We start from the raw sequence: 22,108 nt of genomic DNA on the forward strand, positions 1-22,108 counted from the left end.
CTGGACGTTTACCCTCCAAATGGCCTATAAGAGCAGAATATCGGCAACTTTTCCTGAGCTAACTTTTTCCCTATGGGAGATTTTTGAGCTCTGTTTTTTTCTAAATGTCAAGATGGTCCACGTGCATATGTGTGCAAAATTTCAGCTTTATTTGATTATGAGCACATTTCGTGCAGCAGTCCCTTGTAACAAGAAATGCCCTTTTTTTTTGCCTTAATTGTTTTTAATTAGGTTTTAAGTGTTTTTCCAAGTCCCTGGGGCCTAATTAGTAGGAAAAGTCCAAATCATGTGCCAAATCGGTTTATTTCGCAAAGTTAGGTACTGAACGTTTACCCTCCGTATGGCCTATAAGAGCAAAATATCGGCAACTCCCTATGGGAGATTTTTGAGCTCTGTTTTTTTCTAAATGTCAAGATGGTCCACGTGCATATGTGTGCAAAATTTCAGCTTTGTAGCTTTGTAACTTTCCAAGATAATAATGTATTTGATTATGAGCACATTTCGTGCTGCAGTCCCTTGTAACAAGAAATGCCCATTTTTCCCTCTAATTTTTTTTAATTAGGTTTTAAGTGTTTTTCCAAGTCCCTGGGGCCTAATTAGTAGGAAAAGTCCAAAACATGTGCCAAATCGGTTTATTTCGCAAAGTTAGGTACTGGACGTTTACCCTCCAAATGGCCTATAAGAACAGAATATCGGCAACTTTTCCTGAGCAAACTTTTTCCCTATGGGAGATTTTTGAGCTCTGTTTTTTTCTAAATGTCAAGATGGTCCACGTGCATGTGTGTGCAAAATTTCAGCTTTGTAGCTTTGTAACTTTTCAAGATAAAAATTTATTTGATTATGAGCACATTTCGTGAAGCAGTCCCTTGTAACAAGAAATGCCCATTTTTTCCCCTAATTGTTTTTAATTAGGTTTTAATTGTTTTGTAGAGGCCTAATTAGAAGGAAAAGTCCAAAACATGGGCCAAATCGGTTTATTTCGCAAAGTTAGGTACTGGACGTTCCCCCTTCCATATGGCCTGTAAGAGCAGACTATTGGCAACTTCTCCTGAGCTAACTTTTTGCCTATGGGAGATTTTTGAGCTCTTTTTTTTTTCTAGATGTCTAGATGGTCCGTGTGAATATGTGTGCAAAATTTCAGCTTTGTAGATTTTAATTGTTTTTTTTAAGTCCCTAGAGCCTAATTGGTAGGAAAAGTAAAAAAAATGGGCCAAATCGGTTAATGTCCAAATAGTCTAGATATGCCCGCGCAATATTTCAGCTTTGTAGCTTTGTAACTTTTCAAGATAAAGGTAGCTTGACAGGCAAGTTAATATACGCCCACTGGCAGCTTTGATTTTTAATATAAAATATTTGGCAGTACAGTAACAATTACCAGTATTCAACCTTTTTGAGGCGATACTGAATAATTAACCAAGTTTCATCAAAATTATTCAAGAATTTGACCTTTGAGGGTGTGTACTAAAACTAAACGCGGCTAAAACTTGAACGAGTTCTCAAGAACAAGGGCAATACCTCATACTAAATATTTTTGATTTTTGTGATTTTCGATGAGGATTATCCTTTGGTGATAATAAACATTCACACCAAGTTTTGTTAAAATCCGTCAAAAAATTAAACATTCTAGAGTGTTAACAAGCTCAAATCGAGCGCGTTTTGAAGAGGAAAAACTCATTCTTATTATTTTTCGATTTTTCTGATTTTCAATAGGGTTCATCCTTGGGTGATACCAAAAACTCACACCAAGTTTTATCAAAATCTGCCCGGAATTGCGCCTTCTATAGTGTTTACGAGCGTTTCAAGAACAAGGGCAATAACTCATACTAAATATTTTTCGATTTTTCTGGTTTTCAAAAAAGCTCATTCTTGGGTGATCACAAACTATCAAATCAAGTTTCGTCGAAATCAGTCAAGAATTTCAGAGTGTTTACGAGCAATTGTGGACGGACGGACCGATGTACCTTGCTGGATATTCCCTTCAAATTTTCGCTCGGCGGATTTGTAACTTTTTAAGATCTTTTTTTTTCAATTTGAGCCCTTTAGTGAAGCAGTCCGTTTTAACTAGAAATTTACATTTTTTTAATGTAATTGTTTTTTACTTCGGTTTTATAAACTTTTCAGTTTTAGGCGAATTTTTGTTTTTTGTCGTGTGGACTGTGGCGGAGTCAAAAGGGGGACGGGGGGGGGGGGGGCAGAGGGGTAGGTGCAATCAAGTTTTTTAGGCAAAAATCTCATAACTAATTTAGAAATTCGGGAAATCTCAGATATTTCGCCCTCCCCCGGACGTTAATCTGGTACTGTCATTGTGTGTGACTTATGTATCCTAATTAGAAAAGATAAACGCGTGGTTAATATTCTTGAAAGCAAAAGTTTGAATGTTTACACGTAGATTATTGTGATTGAACAGTAAACCAGGAATTTCTCTAAACTTTGTAATTGATAGGTTGACATTTTGATTTTCGAAATATGTATTTAGTAAATTTGTTTAACTTTGTGAACATTTTTGGCCCCTATAATTTCTTGCATCAGTTGATTGGTTCATGCACCTTTTGAGGTGTCGATAAATTAGGGACATGTGACACGATTATCCTCGATGTCATTCTTCAACCCATTAGATTTTAAGATCTTGAGCACATATCTAACGACTGAATGCTCCACACAAAAATTAACCTTTTGATAAAGTTTGACAAATATCTGCTCAATCTTCTGGAACAATTAATGCTAACCAGAGAGTCCAAATAGCCTATAGCCTATCGCTCATTCTGTTCAAAAAATAAAAGTATATCATTTCAAGTCATAAAATCTTTTATCAAAAATACAAAGAACTCTACATATCGAAAAACACCTCACTGCACTTTTATCAATAAATTCTTCCTGTTCTTCTCTGCAACCCGAGATGTGCCAAGTGTTATCTCGGCAAGTCTGGAGTTTTGACATGAGATACCAGTTACAATGTCAGAACTATGTTGGAATTGAATATTGCCGCGTATACCGATTTCGAACTTCGATCCATATCTTTAGCTTACTTCGTTTCTTTCCTTCAAATTTCATTTTCATACTCTGTTAAGATTTCTTACTACTTACTACACTTAAATGACCTGGAACTTACCTTTTTATGACAATATTGAAAAATGTTTTTCTAGTGTCCTGCGGTGGTAGGTCTGTAACTATTTTCCTTCCAAATAATGTGCATTTTATTTAAATGTAATACTGAGAGAGTGAGAGGAGGGGGACACCATTCAAATTCATCTCACCCTCGGATTCGGTTAGTGCAAGATGATGAAAAGCTGGTTAATTTCACTCACTGGATGTCTTCGTTTACTCCTGCCTAAATACTTAACATCACCTGCGCAGGGTACTATGACATCGAAATGTAGGCCTTATCAAGGACACTCCCCTGGCAGAAATGTACAAAATCCTTGTATCTCAGCTCCATATTACCTATTAGAGAGTCATTTCATTGTTGTAAATAGCATTTATAATATAAACTGTATGCATACTCATAATTTATTGGTTCCAGTTTGATAAAAAAAAATATATAATTACAGTCCACAGTGTTTAACATAGTAGTAAATATTTACTTACCGGTTTACCTTAGCCTTATCGTCGACGTTCCAAAAGCCTCATCCGATTCAACAAAGCTGAGTTGATCCAATTGTAAAATTCTCAAGTCTAAGTCGGATCGGATGAGGTCCTCGGAAAACATGTTCTCCCTCATAGCACTGTATATACAGCGATTGCGAGGGCGCTAATGAACATGTCACCTCAGACCGGGAACAGTTTTTACACCGTCCACTGTGTATTCCAGAGTTTGAAAACCCCAGAAAGAAACGAAGTAAGCGTATATCCAGATGGAAGTTCTTTCGGAATACGCGACAACACCCATTTCCAGTCGTCCATCGTTCCAGTAGATCCCTTAAACAGACAGCAACCGTCAACAGGCTGAGCTATTTCTCAATGTCCCGTATATTTCACCACTAACGGATTTTTATAGTGGGGAATACGTCATGTTGCTATAAATAAAGTTGCTATGCATACAACAGTATTTATTCTTTATTCTCGATCTAGTGTGTCATAAATCTGTACTTAATTTACAATGTAAGTCTGGATAATTGAGAATGCTTACAGAATCACTGTCTATAATTGGCTACCTTATTCTCCCAATCAAATCGGTCCAATCGATCCTCTATTTTGCCCCACAGCCAACCCTTTTACCAGAGCTCACAAATGTAAAATTGTATCAAACCGATCTGAAAGTAAATGATCTTCAGAAGGGGTCAATGAATTTTTTTTTACAATTTCCTGTGTACCGGTAGGAAATGAATTTATCAATGCTCAATAACAAGGTAGGCGAATCGCACCAACCAAAGTAAAAGTAGGAAAAACCTTAACTTGGCACCGTTCAATTGGATGGCTAAATATAGTAGCAATATTCATACGAAAAATAATAAATTTTCACCTAAGATGGCACTTAAATTGAAATGCAACTCATTTTTCAATATTCTAATTTATTTCTCAATCGTTCATGGTTTTTAAATTCTTTAATCACCGTAAACCCGTAATAATATTTAGGTACTATTTTATACGCGTAAAGATATCCGCCGGTCGTTTAAGGGTGTTATTAGGTTTTACACATTTAATGTTTTTAGTGTAAAGTTGGAGAAAGGTTTGGGTCTTGTCGAAAAAAAGCCATGAAATTTTGTAACCGTATTTTACTGTTGGCATTTTTGTATCTGACAGCCTGTTTAGCTGATGATGACAAAGTGGATGAAGAGGATCTTGATGGTAAAATATAAACTTGCTAGTAGGCTACTGCAGGTTTTAGATTAATACGATAAGAATAAGTTACAGTGGAATTGCAAGAACCATAGATAGAGTCTGATTGAAAATTGTAATGGTGCAAATTGATGCTACCAGTGTCCCTGATACACATCTTAAGAAATTTTTAGAAAGCCTCTTTACTATCCCTGTAACACCGGTGGGTTCATTCTGACGCATTGCCCAACTGCACAAAAACGACTTGTAAAACGAAACTAAAGGTTTCTGATAAATCCGGAATGGCCATTTGTTTCACATGAAACGAAATATTTCAATCTGTTGTCCTGCATCAATTTTCTTTTTATTTATAATTTGGACCTGTTAGGGAAATTGAAACTATAGTTTCAAGACTTTCGTACTGTGCCTTTTTACAGAGTCATACTTTTCGCTATTTTGGTGACAATACTCACGGTTTTAGATTCCGCAATACTTATTTTCCTGTGGATCCATTCTATGTCTGAACTGTCATTTTTTCTAAACAATCGCAGGTTCGTCTATTTTTGTCTCCAATTGCCGACGGTAGTGTGGAGCCAATCAACCCCAGCTTATACCTTGTCCACCAGGACATTCTGGGACTTATCTGGAACCAGTGGGGGTTGAGCCACTGCCGAATTATAGGGCACATCTAATAAGAGAATTCTAAACTTCTCGCTTGATAATCTGATTTACTATTCAGAAGATTTTTACTTTCAGACATTTCAGTTGCCATTTTTTCTAGCACGTGGGTAACGTTATAGGCGCGCAGTAGAGGGACATAACTCTTGCAAGTTATGAGCAATATTTCATTTATTTAACTTGTCTTGTTTCGTTTTATGGATTTATTTATTTTGTATTGCGATTCTGATCTGTACTGGGTATTTATTTATCCCAGATTTTACTATAATACTATAAGTTTCGATTTCCCTAACAGGTCCAAATTATAAATAAAACAGATTAAGATATTCCGTTTCATGTGAAACGAATGGCCATTCCGAATTTTATCAGAAACCTTTAGTTTCGTTTAACTAGTGGTTTTTGGGCACTTGGGCATGTTGGGCAATGCGGCAAAACGAACCCACCGCTTTAACACACATGGCAGGCAATTGAAAAATGTTTTTTTTGAATATTTATGAAATGCCCAAAAAAAATTCATACTGAAAAATATGTAGAAAACATTCCCAATCAGCATTAAAATCCTAACATGCAGATTGGGCACCAACCCAAACAGAGCAGTGAAGTTATTCTGGTTTTTGTTATGTTGCTTGTAGAAGATGGAGATTCTCCTACTGAAGAAGATGATGTTTTACTTTTAAATCAAGAAAATTTTGATGAAGTTATTAATTCAAGAGATACTGTACTTGTAGAGTTTTATGCTCCATGGTAAGTTTCAGAAGAAAATGGAAATCTACTGTCATAATGGCTCATTCTCCCTTCCACAGTGTCAAACTTAATTTATTGATAAAAGGCAAATTACAGTCATAAGATTGTCCAAAATGCAAATCTGACTCCTCTGCAAAAATACAAAGTGAAACTTGTGTACTTTTCTCTAGGTGTGGTCACTGTAAAAGTTTAGCACCAGAATATGCTTTGGCTGCTAAAGAATTAAAACAACTAGCGCCTCCTATAATTCTGGCTAAAGTTGATGCTACTATTGAAGAAACTTTGGCTACCAGGTAAAACTCTTTTTTTCTTATTACACATTTAATTAGTATTGCTCAAGTGTTACGGTCAGTACCAAACATACCATATTGTTCATAGATATATACACGTCCATTATCCTGTGATCAAAGGTGCAAAGATAAGGTAATAAATTTAAAGAATTCTAAAACTGGGTAAAAATTTCAAGGGCCAATGGAAATGAATCAAATTAAATGCTGATCTGAATTCAGTAAGCACTCTAAAAAATTGTCTATTACAATAACTTGTAATTACTGGTTGTAATAAGCTAAGACTACCAGTTTTCATAGTTGAAATTTTCCATTTCATAATACTGCTCTCAATCAAATATGTTTTCAGATTTAGTGTAACTGGTTACCCTACCTTGAAATTCTTCAAAAATGGAAATCCTCACGATTATGATGGTCCAAGACAGAAAAATGGTGAGATTAGATAAATATTTGAAAGGGTTATTTTGCATTTCATTCGTTTAAATAGAAACAAAATTTATAGCGCAAGACATATCTCAATGTCTAGGACTGGTTGTGCTAAATGTGTTAGGAACTCCTTTTCAGGAATTGTATCGTACATGAAAGAAAGAGGTAATCCGTCATGGAAGCCCCCACCAGAGGCTGTGATAACATTAAATACAGATAACTTTGCCGATACCATAAACAATGAGGAATTGATGCTAGTGGAATTCTATGCTCCTTGGTAGGTTTGAGCGTCTTCCAAATATTCACAAAGGTAAACTCTCCGTAAAAATAGTGTAGCATAAAGCCAACAGACTCATTAGAAGATGTTTACCAAAGATGGGCTGTTTTGTTAAATGATTTGATTATCCTAGATTGTGTTGTATACATGAATTGGTTTCATGTCCTTATGTTTCTGCTGCAGTGTGCAATTAGAAAATTGTTTCTGGGACAGCAGTATTGCTGTTGCCTTTTTTCAGTTTTCATCCACAACTGGTAGTGGCTGAATATTCAAGAATTCTTCACTGTTTGCTTCATAAAGAAAAGGTTATTTTAAAGTGATTCTACGTCTTAGAATGATCATAAAATTTAAGTCCTCAAGAATGGACAATATGAGTATATATTCATCACCTGGTGTCATAAAGTTACAACAGAATCCCTGTAAAATTGGAAAATTCATAAAAAGAAATAATTGAAAAACACTTAATCTTAATTTCAATAGTTAATTGCATATTTATGGATAATTACTAAGTTATTTGGATTTATCGGATTATATAAGGATTCTGTTATGTTATTTATGACACCAGGTATATCTACATATGAATATATGCTCTTATTGGCCAAGTTTAAAATTCTTAAATTTTATGTTCATTCTAAGAGTATTCCTTTGATACTAATTTCATTCCTCCAAGGTGTGGCCATTGCAAGCAGTTGGCACCAGTTTATGAAAAAGCTGCACAAGAACTGAAAAAAGCTACTCCAGCAATTCCATTAGCTAAAGTGGATGCTACTCAGAATACCGAATTAGCTAAAGAATATGGTGTCACTGGCTATCCTACATTAAAAATATTCCGTAAAGGTCGACCAAAGGATTATGGTGGTTCAAGAGATCAACGTGGTATGTATTTATAATGTACTTACCAAATTGAAATAGCTATACTTTACTACATTGCCCATATAACTTTGTCTTGGTAAAACTTTTGAATCTATTTCAAGGGGATTTCAATATATGTCTGTTTTTCTAAAAATTCAGGATAAATTTGTCTTACATGTGGCTTCAGTGCATATGAAATCCAAGTAATTGCCAGTAACAAGATCCAATGTTTTAATGTTAACATTTGTTTTTTCAGGTATTGTAAACTATATGTTGTCTCAGGCAGGAGAGGCTGCTCGTCTTCTCCCAACTTTATCAGCTTTAAAACGATTCAAGCAGCTTCAGTTTATCACAGTTATTGGATTCTTTGATAGTGAAGAGGATCCTAATCTAAGAATCTATATGGATGCAGGTAGGTGTATGCTTGAAGTGCTGAAGATATTAAACAAGTTTGATATTTGCCGAGATTTTAAGCATGGTTTATGTGATGATCAAATAGGAAAGAGTAAACTGATTCTTTCTATTTGAATTATTGCTTTGATATCTTTGGATGATGATTTATTTCTTCTAACAATTAATTACCCAGGATTATTGAAACTTTATTATTTTTCTTTAAATGTTATCAGTCATTGCAGTGAATTTCTTTTTCAATTTTTCAGCAAATGATATGCGAGATGATTTTACCTTTGGTTATGTATTAGATGACAGTATAAGAAATGACTATAAAGTCAATGTTGGATCAGTAATAGTTTTAAATCCAGAAAGGTTTTTCACTAAATTTGAGCCTAAATGGCATGTTTTAAATAAGGTAGAACATTTTTTTCTTTACTTATGTATTTAAATGTTTTTTTCTTTTTTTATGCATAAGGTATAGCAAAGATTTGGTAGCATTAAAGGGCAAGCGTGTGTCAGCTTCATAAAAAACAAAACTTGTGGTTAAGCCCTGGCCAATAATACCATTTTATTTAGTTTTACGTTAATGTCAATGGAGAGGAGCTCGTTTTAACAATTCTGATTTACCTACAGATATTTTTTTGATTTAAAGGAATGAGTGTCCAGAATGTTGCAAATACAAGCTATTATTGTGTCTAATATTAACTATAGCTCTGTAACTATGTTGGAGATATCAAAAGTTAGATAAGGGCAATATTTTGAAATTATCTTGGCTGTCATGAATATTTTGCAATATGAAAAGTTTTTTATCTCTGTCAACAGGCTGATCTTAGTGTTTCCGACATAACAGAGTTTGTAAAAAATCACCAGATACCATTAGTGGGTGAATATTCTACCTCAACACAGAAGTTTTATGGTGATTTCAAGCCACTATGTTTAGTATTTTATACTGTTGATTGGAGCCATGACCATAGGGAAGGTAGGTTGCCTAGGTTACTGTTAAATTAACCCACCCATCCCTTCAATATTTCCATTTGCTTGATGGAGCCGCAGGGGCTCAGTGAGTTAAATGCTTGCTCGCTAACCTGAAGGTCCCGGCATAAGTCGAGATAATACTTTCGGATTTTTCAACCCAGTTTCCAGTTGGAAATTGAAAAGAGCAGGCTAATGCCGCTGTCCTGGCAAAATTTACCTCATTTCCATTTGCTTGATGATAAAATCACTAAATTTCAACCAATGTTATGAAACTTGATCATCATGAATTGAAAAGATTTTAATGTCATGCTGAGCATATCTAACAATGCAATTATTATATTTGAAGGTAGGAGTAAAGCTGTAGGGTAGATAGATACTAAGTGAGCTTATCTGCTAGGTAATAAAGTTTGTTTCCATGGACAGTGCTTTTGAAAGTCAATACAATGTCAGCCATCAGTTTTGCCATTTTTGAAAGTTCTGCTTAGAGAAATGGAGGAAAACATTGTAAATTTAATATTTCAGCGACTCAACTATGGCGTAATAAGATAGCCAGTATAGCTAAAGATTATAAATCTGTAACATTTGCCGTGGCTGATGAAGAAAGTCATGATCACTTGTTGAAAGAGTTTAACTTGGAGGACTCTCCAGAAGATATTAATATTGGTATTATTGGTAAAGATAATAAACGCTACCGTATGGAACCCATGGAAGATTTTGAATCTGATGAAGTTCGGGAGTTTTTAGACAGTTTTATTGCAGGTAAGTAATTTCTGAATTGAAGTTTGATGAAGCACTTTTCTTGGACGAACTTTAACAAATTAATGGTGAAATACTTAACTATATAATATTAGGAAATATGCCTTTTGAATGTAAAATAAGCAACAAATTTTGATTTAACATAACTTGGTAATTAATGTAGAATGGGTAGGATTCTGGTTCTAAATGTAAGCTTGATTTGTTTGCTGTCCATATATTTTAAAGAAAAAAAGTGTGTTGTTGTTAGTTATTTTCATTAATAACTATTATGTATTTCAGGAAAACTGACCTATGAGGTAAAATCACAACCAGTACCTAAAAAACAGTCTGGACCACTTAAAGTAGTTGTTGGGAAAACATTTAAAGATATAGTTCTGGATAAATCGAAAGATGTGTTAATAGAATTCTATGCACCATGGTGTGGACATTGTAAGAAACTTGAGCCTGTTTTTAATAAATTAGCCAAACAAGTAAAAGATCAGAAAAATTTAATCGTTGCAAAACTAGATGCAACTGCAAACGATGTGCCGGACGAGTTTAAAGTTCAGGGATTTCCGACGATATATTTTGCTACAGCGAAGGATAAAAAGAATCCTATTAAATTTGATGGTGGTCAGCGCGAAATTGCTGATTTTGAAAAATTCATGCGTGAACATGCAACAGTTAGTTTTGGTAAAAGTTCAAAAGAAGAATTATAATAATTGTATGTAAGGTAATCTCTTGTGTATGATTTTGGGTGTTAGTATTTTAATTCATGTCTTAAACGTTATAAAATCTTTTAAACACTTGTGTTGCATAGGGTATTCAGATAGGGGAAATAGTATTTATACTCTTTTTACTTCTAAATGAAATTGTTCCACTTGTTAAATTGTATATGTATGTATGTATGTGTGATACTAGTTGATCTAGAGAAAACCTATGAGAAGTCATACTTGCTATATCACTTGTTATATATGGCTAATTGTCTTACATCATACTTCAGTATTCGGTTGTTTTAAAATAGTTGTGTTAAGAAGTTATGAATCTTCAGCTTCCCAATTTTACAATTGCACTTCAAATGTCAATTTCAACTTTTCAATATAGCCTTTTAAAGATACGTTTAAAACAAGATTCTGAGATTTTTTGCTAATCTTTAAAAATGATGTAATTGGGATCAATCTAAGTTAAGTTTTCATTTTGTTGTTAAGTCATTGTATATTGTATTGTGTTCATTGAGATGAGTGTATTCTATTGCTTTAGATGATAATTATTATTTTATGTTTTTGATAAACCATGAGCTACAACTGTATCACCTTTCAAAATGAAAGAAATTAAAATATACACCCATTGATGGGACTGTTGATAGTTTGTTCAAGAAAACAGGTACTTATGTAGAGCTTAGATGTCTGAATTTGTTATGTATGTTAACATATCATTAAATAAGAGCCTCTTTAAAATGGAAGAATGTTTTTAGTTACAAATTATTGCCTTTGTACGCCATGCAGTTTTCTACTGTGGGCGTATGACCTTTTAAAGGAACCGCTTGTTTATCAATAGAGAATCTGTTAAATGACATCAGTGTACTTCCATAATTATTCAAGATGTCTCCCTTACATCCTTTTGGATTCTTATTGCCCCTGCTCATCAACAAATCGAAATACGCAGCTTTTTACAAACACAAAGGGGCTTAATATAAATAATGATTTAATCAAACATAAATATGTCTTTACACACATGAATTCAGCCCTACATACTTTACTGGTATATAAAGATTACAAAAATATAAGTAATATTAAATTGTTAAAATATAAAGTATATAAAAATATAGAGCATAGTTAGATAAATCCATAACCATTTATGTGTTTTGAGTATTGGTCGGAAAACTGGAATAAGAATCGATAGGAATTCAATAAGTACGTGGATCAGAATAAATGGATTGCAAATGTTAAGGACTGACTGACTACACTCGTAAGGCTGCAATTACATGTGTACGCAAGCTAAATAAAACATGGACCAAATCCTTTGCAAATCGAATGCGTTTGTGGATGACTACGGACAGCTTTGTGACATCATTACTGTATAGAACTTTCTCCTCCTCCTTATTGACTCTATAGCGCTCGGATTCCTAAAATGACGGAATCATCGTATTTGAGTTTGAGCTTGACGTACACGGTACACATGTAAACGTAGCTTAATGGTGATCACTCAGAGAAATGAAAATTTTGTCAATGTTATTGACTCACTGGGTGACCAGCAATGATTCACTTGGTGACCAGCAATGGTACATGGTGCAAATAGACGTCACTTTGTGGACAGCAATGAGTCACTGAATGAAAAGATATGAGTCACTAAATTGCCATCAACGAGTCACTTAATTGCCACCAATGAGTCTCTTGGTGAATACAAATCAGTACCTTTGTGACCAACATTGAGGTACTATAACTTTAGCTGAATTTCCAAGTCTGTTATAGGACAAGTCAATGATATTGTTCATCCAAGAATTATACATGTAAAAAGAAATAGAACCAGATATGCTATACTAATCTGCAAAGTATCTTTTGAAATTAAAATCATGTTTCAAGCGGTTAAATAATTATGCTTTCAGACGAATAATTTTCTATTAGCTCCACTAGAGAATTTACCAAATAGTATCATCTGTCATCGAAATTCAGCATTCCCAACAATTCTCTACATGATTTTATGGCATAGGAATGTTTTATGCATGTTTGTCCCGAGCAGCCTATATTTGGAATTTTTCATACGAAATGGTTTTCCAGCAAATGTTCAAAGAATAACTTTCTGAGTTCATAAATTATTTCAGTACTCGCTACAGGGCTCGTGTTTCTTTCTATCAAACGCATTATGAATATACCATCACATCCCAGGAAGCGTACAAACTTGTGATTGAACATTTTGACGGAAAGGTCTTTAGGCAATTCCATTTTCTCTTTCTCAAATTTCATATCAAGTCGATTCTGAAGCCATATTTGTCGAGAATAATAAAATGAGTGATCTTTTATGGCCAAAAGCCAGCATATACCGTTAAAAATTATCATTGCAAAGAGCAAAAACCATGTTAAAATAAAAATCTTTTCGATAAACAAATTCATGGCCAACATGCATTGAACGGTATAGGTTTGGACGTTCTGTAGTTGTCGAATACGAAAATCACAAAGAGTTACTCTTGGAAAATATGGCGATTCAGCACGCTCCGTTCCTTTGATAAGGGCATCAATAACTTCAAATCCGTATAGTGTGTATTCTAACGCCAGTATTTTGTTCAAGATAAAGAAAATGCCAATGGTGACAATAAAATAAACCAACTTAATGAAGACGTAGAGTCCTGTGATGTAACTCTTGGTGCGTTTTCCCAGACAGAAAATCATGAAAGATGACATATGTAAAGCAATTGTTCGTAAAATTGTATTGTCTAGAACTCTGGTTACCTCCAACCATCTGTAAATATAATTAGCAACGTATTTATATTTTTCATTCTTTTCCATGTCCATATTAGCTTCGTCTGCTAAACGAACAAGTTTCTGAACGCCGGCCCCACTGACTCCGTTACACATATTCCACAAAATATTTGGGGCCTTAAAACAAAATGCTAAAATTATCAAGGTGACAGGAACCCATGGGTAGTATTGGATCTGATGTTGGTAGCGTTCAAGGTCGTTGTAAGGAATTAGTTCGTCAGATGGTACGTAATAATTACTCTCAATCCAACAATAAGCTTCCGTATAATTACATTGGGCTTCAGTGAACTGTGCTGGACACCAACAATCAATAGGATCACCAACGAATTCGTTGATACCAATCAGGGCGGCACACACGGCAAACGTTGCTACAACCCATACATGGTTAAAGCGATCAGACAAAAAATCCGTATCCACTCCAGAAAACAGTTCTTGAATGGAGCCAAATAATGTCTCAACACTCCTGGAAAAAAGGAAAATTAGAGGTGATTTCCAGGAATTTCTAAACAATAGTTGATGCTAATCGATAAGTGAGATCAGGATAATGCAAAGAATCTAATCGTTTTATGAACAGTCAAAACTCCGCATATTATAAACCATAGACCAAGTGATTGAAGAAATTATAGTCTATATATTTGTGCAAATCCCATCGTAGAAATTCAACGACACGTTCATTAAATAATTAGATGTAACTTATCCGCGGATGCATTAACACATTCTTTTTGGTAAGAAAGTCACATTTGATTTGACTCTTTACCACGCCGTGAAGACGAGAACTGGCATATAATGGAATTCGATTATGTATCAATCCAAATTTCATAGGTTTAAAGTTATGGCCTTGTTTTTATGCAATCGAATGTTCCTTCATATTTAAATATATTGAGATATCCCTGTTTGTTACGTGTAATGAAATCCAGACGTCACAAAACCAAAGAAAAACTACATTGTACTATAGAAATAAAAAGCTAATATAGTATGTATGTCATAAGCATCATTATATTAAAATGTGCTATACATATATGTTAGAAGCTATAATTTCAAGAAAAGCTAAATTGAGAAAGAAAAATAGACATATACCTGTTGAGAAAAAAGAATCGAACCCATTGCCCTATCTATTCGTGATGGAAACGTAGGGTCTGTATGTATTGTCCTACATCAGGGGTTGAACTGATACGTCCTCGTTTATTAAATAACCTCCAAAGTTCCAAAATAATATCAGCAATGGTTATTTCACTGGAGTTATCTTCGATTAATCGCAGGAGGAAAATTCCATCAATGCCTAAGAACATTATAAACTGTTCTTTTACCTCGTCATGACTTTTACGTCGCATGGCATCCATATGTGTTCTGATCCACTTCCGACGAGAGCATGGCAGAGAGAACGCGTTCAGGGCACTCAACCAAGCAAATAGGTTAAGAATAGAGAGCGCTACCAACCAGAACCATGTAAAAATAAAGATTTTTTCATTGAACAGGTTGACTGACAACAAACACTGCACCGAGTACGTTTGAATATTTTGAAGCTGCCGAATTTGGAAATCGCATAAGGTGACTCGTGGAAAACGTGACGACTCCACCAGCTCTTCTCCGTTGATTAGGTTATCTAGAACTTCCCATCCATAAATAGTGTAATTCATTGCTAAGACTTTATTCAGAAGAAATAGAAGAGTGACCGCTACGCACAAGTAACAGAATTTGATAAGTATGTAGAGACCAGTAATGAAACTCACAGTTCCTTGCCCAAAACAAAAGCACATAAACGATGATAAGGATTCAAATAACTTGTAAAGTGTGCCATAGGACAGCTTTCGTGAATGAAAAAGCCATTTATCCAAGTAATTGGCCACAAATTCAATTTTCAAACGTCTATCAGCGGCCATGGTGGATTCTTCGACTGTTTCAATAACTTTTGATATGTTAACCCCCGTCACACCGTTAAGCATATCCCAGATAAGGTTCGGAAGCTTAAAACACCCTGCTAGAAATACCAGAATTAGGGGAACCCAGGGGTAATATTTAACTTCATCTTGGCGTCTTGCTGACTCTTCCCACGGTACAGCCTGGTCATTGGGAATATAATAAGTGTCCTCAATCCAACAATAAGCTTCAGTGTAGTTACAATGGGAATCCGTGAATTCGGCGGGGCACCAGCAATGGATTGGGTCCCCAACGAACTGTTCCAAGACGACGATGAGGGCGAAGATGGAGAAAATAAAAACAGCCCAGATGTGATTCAATCGGTCAGTTATGTAATCGCTTACTGGTCTAGAAAAAAACCCTCCCGGAATATCACCGAAAATAAGGGTAATCCTGAAAATATAGTAAAGTAAAAGTAAAAGCTAAGCTTTCTATAAGCACTGTGTTCTATTATGTTAAGTCTATCAAGTCTAATTTTTGAGTAATCAAGTCGGAATTTTGTGTTAATAAGTTGAATTCAGGGAATTTTAGTGTTACCAAATTGAGTTACTTAGTTGAATTTTAGAGTTACCAGGTCGATTTTTAGAGTTACCAGGTCGATTTTTAGAGTTACCAAGTCGAATTTTATAATAGGGTTGTAAAGTTGAACTTTCGGAGTTATTTGAAAGTTGATTTTTTCGGTCACACATGCAGTCGGGTCAAATCTAATTTTAAAGTAACCATAATCGGGTTTTTTAGTTTTACTAGGTTGAATTTATTGTTACTACTTTAGGTTGTAGTGTTATTAAGTTGAAGTAAGAAATTTTAGTGTTTCTAAGTTACTTATTTCAACTTTCGAGTTACCAAGTTCAGTTTTAGGGTATATCTAATATTGCATAAACAATATAGGCTTATTTATACATCGGGCATATTTGGATTTTAAATATTTCCTTTTATTAAAACATTAACATGTTGTAGCTTTACATCGCACATTGTGCAAATACAAATTACCTGAGTCTAACCTGGTACACGGACTATCTAATTGTAGTCTGTAGCTATCTATAATAAATGTCAATATGCAATATGTTATGTACGTTAAGTTGAAACTTGATCTCATTCCATACCTAAAGGTAACTTGATAATATTTTTTAAGTTTTAAAAGATTGCATTACTAAACATCTGGGAAGAAGAATGTAGGCCAAACAGATGTTCAACAATTTCCTTATCTCTCTTATAATAGCTAAGGTGTAAATTTTATGGTAGGCTACGGGTGGAAAGTCTACAATAATTTTCTCTACAATAATACAACAAAATGCGTTTTTGGGTTGGTTTTTTTTGTCTTTTTTTGGTTGACTTTGGGGCAGTGGCGTATTTAGGTGGTATTATATAGACCATATGCCCTCAGGTCTGTCTTATTTTGAATTGAAATGCTCAAAATTCATATCAGGCCATCTTCAATCCGACAAGACTTGTCCATTGTATATTAAATCAAACCCCATTCGTTTCTTATTGAATTGGATTTTATGTAAATGGGTCTTATAAATGAAATAGTGGTTTGCTTTACGAGCTGTTAAAGTCTGTAAGATAAGCTATCCCGTATAAACACATTCATCTCCAATCAAATAAATCAACCGAAGGAAGCGATGGCAATCAAAGATTCCAATTATCATTTTGAAACAGATATTATATAGATATTGTTACGTCATGTCATGAGAACCAAAGGTCTAATTTCAATTTCAAAAGTGATATGGGTAGAGCTGTAGGTTCGGAATGAATGAAATATTTAACGAGACTTTCCGTTTCTAAAAAACAATAGCTAGATAAAGTGTTTGACGCTCTGCAGTTGTCAAATTGGTATACCTATAAAAATTTTCCTAAACATTAATTAGCAAAATTTCAAAACTACAATAATTCTACGAATTCTATATATTTTTTATTAAAATATTTGTCCATCTAAATTACTAACGAAATGTTGAATTATTTTCTAAAACATAATTTATAGTCAGTTAAAATGAAATGCAATGAATGTAGTTTTACGTCCTTCTAGGGTCTTGAAATAGCTTAGATATAATTAAAACTATAATAGAAAAGAAGGACTAATAATGATAAAAAATATATAATAGCACTTACATCTTACACGATTTAAAATCTTCCTGGTTCAACAGATGTGTCTCCTTGTTCTGTTACCTTGGTTAAATTTCGGCTTGAATTTGTATTAACTTAGTATATTACATTAGGAGCCCTCAACTCTAGTTCAGTATTAAGTTTCTCCAAAAAAGTATTACGTGTAATGTTTGTTTCGCTTGGATTGTTGCAAAATAATAGGCTTGCAAAAAGCATTATTCTACGATAGCGCATAGGCTACCCAATAACAAGCCATAACAAGCATAGATCTTATAAACTTCTTTCTTTTTATTGAAGTGTACGTGTTTGAATGTTTATTGTTAATAGACCATAAACGTTTAGAAAAACCTTGTTACGGTCCCTTATGCACATTTCATTACTTTCGAAATAAACCACAGAATAGGAAACCTTTGTTTAATTGAAACAATTATTTATGGCTTTTTATTCAATGTTCTTCATTGCTATTTCTTAATTCTTAATTCTAAATTCTTATATCTTAATTTGCACGCTTAATTGAACATTTGTTATTGAAAATTTAACATTTATATATATACAAAAATCATAATTTGTACTGAAAATGAACATTCTTCGATAAATATTCGGTTTTCCAATTATTGAATTTATATATTCTTGCCAAAAATATCCTCAAATACAAATCTAGCTCAACATATCTTCAAATGCATTAACGCCAAACACAAAACTCTACCAACTAAATGTTAAAATACATATGTTACGGAGCATTTCTCCAAATACATGTCGAATTTATTTGAAGGTCATGATTATGACGACAGGTGTCGCTGTACAACCAAGATAAAATAAGATATAAACTATCATCCACTCAAGGATTTAAAAGCCTTTCTTTTAATAGCATTAACAAGGCAACTGTTATTCTGTCCATTCTGTACAATGAAATACTAGTCATCGAATATCTACGCGAAAAAAATTTGATTTGAGTTGGTATCTGGGCCTTTTCTATCGACTGATTATTATTATTAACAGTGTCGGATTTAAAATTTGGCTACAACTGGGTACGAAAAACCATTTCTGTCCGATTTGACGCAAATTGTGCGGAATGACGGAAAACGATATTGACTTGATTATTAAGTTTGGGGGGAGTTCAATTACAAATAAAGACTGTATCGAGACTTTGAGGGTTACGGCCTTAGAATGGTGCGCTCATTTAGTAAAGAAATGTTTGAATTCAGACAAAAATTGTGTTATTGTTCATGGTGCTGGGTACGTATTTTGGTTATGTTTAGATACTACACCGTTACCATTGTAAAATGACTAATACAAATACGTAACCAACCGTCATTGCTTTTACATATAGCTATATTATGGTCTCTGTTCAGCATGTAAATACCGCATTTCTTGTTGTTTTTTTTCTATGGCAAAACGACTTATATTACAGCCTAATATATTAAGTTTCCTTATCTTTTTCTTGCACAGATCATTTGGACATCATCAAGCTAAAGAATACCATGTCTCTAGTGGATACAGTCATTTATCAACTAAATTTGAAACAGATAAAATAAAGTTAGGATTTTCCTTAACACGACAATCAGTTTTGAAGGTAGGCTACTGTATATTTACGTGTAAAGTAGACTTACATAAAATACAGTGACAAAAGTTTAAGTACCGGTACATTAGCGATGTAGCTAGGCTAGACAAACATAAATAACCCCGTATTGTGTTTTTTATTCTATTTATATTTTAAACTGTTGATAGATGTGGAATTTCATTTACCAAACTGGATTATGTCTTGCTTTCTGATTTTGAATTCTCCAGATTTCCAACTCTCATTATCAATGATTGGAGATTAGCTAAAGGCTTAATATACACAATTTTGAATTAATTTTTTCAAATAGGGCCTACTGATTGATACAGATTAACTTTATTTTCTGACAGCTTAATGCCAGTGTTATTGAAAATCTGCTCAAGGAAGGAATTCCTGCAATTTCATTGTCTGTGAGTAGAATCATTCCATTCTTGTTGGACAATATATATACAAAGATGTTGGCCTAGAATTAGAGCAAAATACTAGGGCATTGAATCATTCAAAATGTTAAAAAGTTGGCTGCATTCTGTATAGAACCCTAGTATTTATTGGCAATGTAAAATAGTATGAAAATGATAAGACAAAAACACTATGTTAAAAAACAATAACTTCAACAAATTGATCTCTTCATATTTCAAATGGATGAGGTTTGTTTTCTAGTGGTGGTTAATTGATGTAGAATAAAATAAAAACTAGAGAAACTGATTAAATGATTACACAAGATATCTGGACAAAATGAGAAAACAATTCCCATCTTGTACTGTTGATATAATACTATAATACTGCACTGGACACTGGACATTGTCAATACTCAATATAAACAGAATGTTTCTGATGGAAAGCCTGTGGTAAACCACAGAGGTCATAAGGAATAATAATTATACTAGTATGTCTTAACATTGCAGCCATTTTTGAGCTGGAAAACAGATAACAGAATAGTACAAGAAGATGGATGTGAGATGATACACGCAGTTTTAAATCAAGGTTATATGCCTGTGTTACATGGAGATGCTGTGTTTGACAAGAGTTTAGGTTGTACCATCCTTAGTGGTGATACCATTATTGAGGTATGATTTGACTACTAGGGAATGCTGATATAAGGGTAGATAGAATTCCTTCCCATTCACTTGATTCAATTCATGGCTTAAGTTAAGAAGTCAATAATGTATCTAACAATCATGGACAATTGTGAAAAACTTGTTATTTCAAAATTCATACTCGCAAACTTGAGTATTTTGTTCCTTGTCAAGTTTTTTGACAGCTGAATTTAGTCACTTTGAACTTTTCATTTTAAAATGCAGCAAATGTGACTTTTGATGTGCTAGATCTGGACTGGCACACTATGTGAAAGATATGCAAACCCATATCTGCATTGGCCTGAAGATATATATTAGTTAACTCAAGTTGTACATTGTAGAAAGGGAAGAAATGGTATAGCATAACATTATTGTTCAACATCCTTATCAATGAAGTTATGGTATATTTAAACAATATTTATATCCCTTATATAATCTTTCATTCTTAGAGAATTTGTGAAAAGTTTGAAGTTAAAAAAGTGGTGTTTATATCAGATGTTGATGGTATTTTTGATAAACCTCCAAATAATTTAGGTGAGTTAAAATCGGAAACTGAAATCAATTAATTGTGTAAGCCAATCAGATTACATTTACAATTGAGGCTAACCTGGTTAGAATAGATGTTGAAAGCTTCATGTAACTTGATTTGGTTGAGTAAAACCATGGAGGTTGTGGGTTCTTATATTAACCAGTGCAAAAAAGCGCTGACCTAAAGTGAATAAATCATATTTCAATATTATTCTAGTAAACCCAGCTGTAACTGATTACAGATAATTCTTAAGTTCAATACCAACAGCTTTGGCTGCGGAACTTATTTGACAAAAATTGGTGAAAGTTCAAGAAAAATAAGCAGAATATGTCTTTTTTATTTTGATATTTTTCAGAGGCTAAACTTATAAAACATATTCAAGTTAGAACAGACGGAGACATTTTCATGGATATCCAAACATCACAGTCTGTAAATGATGTCACTGGAGGTATAAAACTTAAACTTCAAGCTGCTATTAATATTGTGAAAGCATCACCGAAAACAACAGTTTATATTTCTAAAGTTAGTTCCAATTCAACACAAGATATTTGTTTAAATGATAACCTGGATGAAAAGACATTTGACAGTACCAAAATAAGCTTGAAGAAATAATGATGTTGTTACTAAATAAATTTAATAACTCAGGATGATATAAATATGCTGTGTTTGGTTGAAATAAAACCTAAACATTCATTTCATTTCTCCTATATTTGTTCACTCGACACTTGGATATTATATATAAGAAGGGCTTGGATTAAGAGCTTTTTTGCAAGCTGCTTGCCACACAGGTCTGGTAGAGCAGTTAACATGTCCAAGAATCATATGCCTCTATTTGCATCAATCATAGAACTATTTTAAAGTTCTATGATCAAATATAGGGTTGAACCTCAAAGTGCTGCATATTCCAGTATTCCAGTATCTTTCCACTTGTTATCTTGGTATCTTGGCTTTATTCCTGTCAGCCGCTTCCATCAATTTCAGTGAACTTTCAACCATTGAGAACTTTTAAGACAGAAATAGAAGATTCCATGAAATATATTTCATGATTGTAATCACATTGAATTCAATTCCAAGATTTTTACCCAGCAGTCTCTTTACACTTTGTCACTTATATAACTTAATCTTTATAATTTTAACAAACTGAGTTTTATATCACTTCTAGCAGTTGTCACAAGTATATCTTGAGCTCCTTGTGAAAAACCTCAACTGAGATTATCAACAAAGCTCAAATCCAAATATACACTACTGTGTGTGTTTCTCTATGAGTTTATTATTGTCATAAAGATGTCTTTTTCATACAATAGTTCAATTTAGGTCTGTTTTCTTT

General features: G+C 33.8%; 3 protein-coding genes across 3 annotated transcripts; 2 read left to right on the forward strand and 1 right to left on the reverse strand.

Annotated features, from left to right (window-relative positions):
- Positions 1–6,052: 6,052 nt before the first annotated feature.
- On the forward strand, positions 6,053–10,841 carry LOTGIDRAFT_139785 (hypothetical protein; the record flags this gene model as incomplete). The annotated part of the gene is made up of 10 exons (XM_009049861.1): positions 6,053–6,177; positions 6,348–6,470; positions 6,814–6,896; positions 7,029–7,167; positions 7,838–8,043; positions 8,276–8,431; positions 8,679–8,827; positions 9,235–9,391; positions 9,910–10,146; positions 10,423–10,841. The coding sequence occupies 10 exons, from the start codon at positions 6,053–6,055 to the stop codon at positions 10,839–10,841; spliced, it is 1,794 nt and encodes a 597-aa protein (XP_009048109.1).
- Positions 10,842–14,710: 3,869 nt separating this feature from the next.
- On the reverse strand, positions 14,711–15,841 carry LOTGIDRAFT_139782 (hypothetical protein; the record flags this gene model as incomplete). The annotated part of the gene is made up of 1 exon (XM_009049862.1): positions 14,711–15,841. A coding segment is annotated over one exon (1,131 nt), but the record flags the coding sequence as incomplete, so codon positions are not given.
- A 2,818-nt stretch (positions 15,842–18,659) lies between these two features.
- On the forward strand, positions 18,660–21,698 carry LOTGIDRAFT_238298 (hypothetical protein). Its single transcript, XM_009049863.1, has 6 exons — positions 18,660–18,854; positions 19,068–19,191; positions 19,527–19,586; positions 20,082–20,243; positions 20,702–20,786; positions 21,137–21,698. Exons 1-6 carry the CDS (start codon positions 18,691–18,693, stop codon positions 21,391–21,393), a joined length of 852 nt encoding a protein of 283 aa, XP_009048111.1. The 5' UTR covers positions 18,660–18,690; the 3' UTR covers positions 21,394–21,698.
- The last annotated feature ends 410 nt before the right edge of the window (positions 21,699–22,108 follow it).

Source organism: Lottia gigantea (assembly GCF_000327385.1).
Source record: "Lottia gigantea unplaced genomic scaffold LOTGIsca_140, whole genome shotgun sequence".
Classification (NCBI taxonomy): domain Eukaryota; kingdom Metazoa; phylum Mollusca; class Gastropoda; family Lottiidae; genus Lottia; species Lottia gigantea.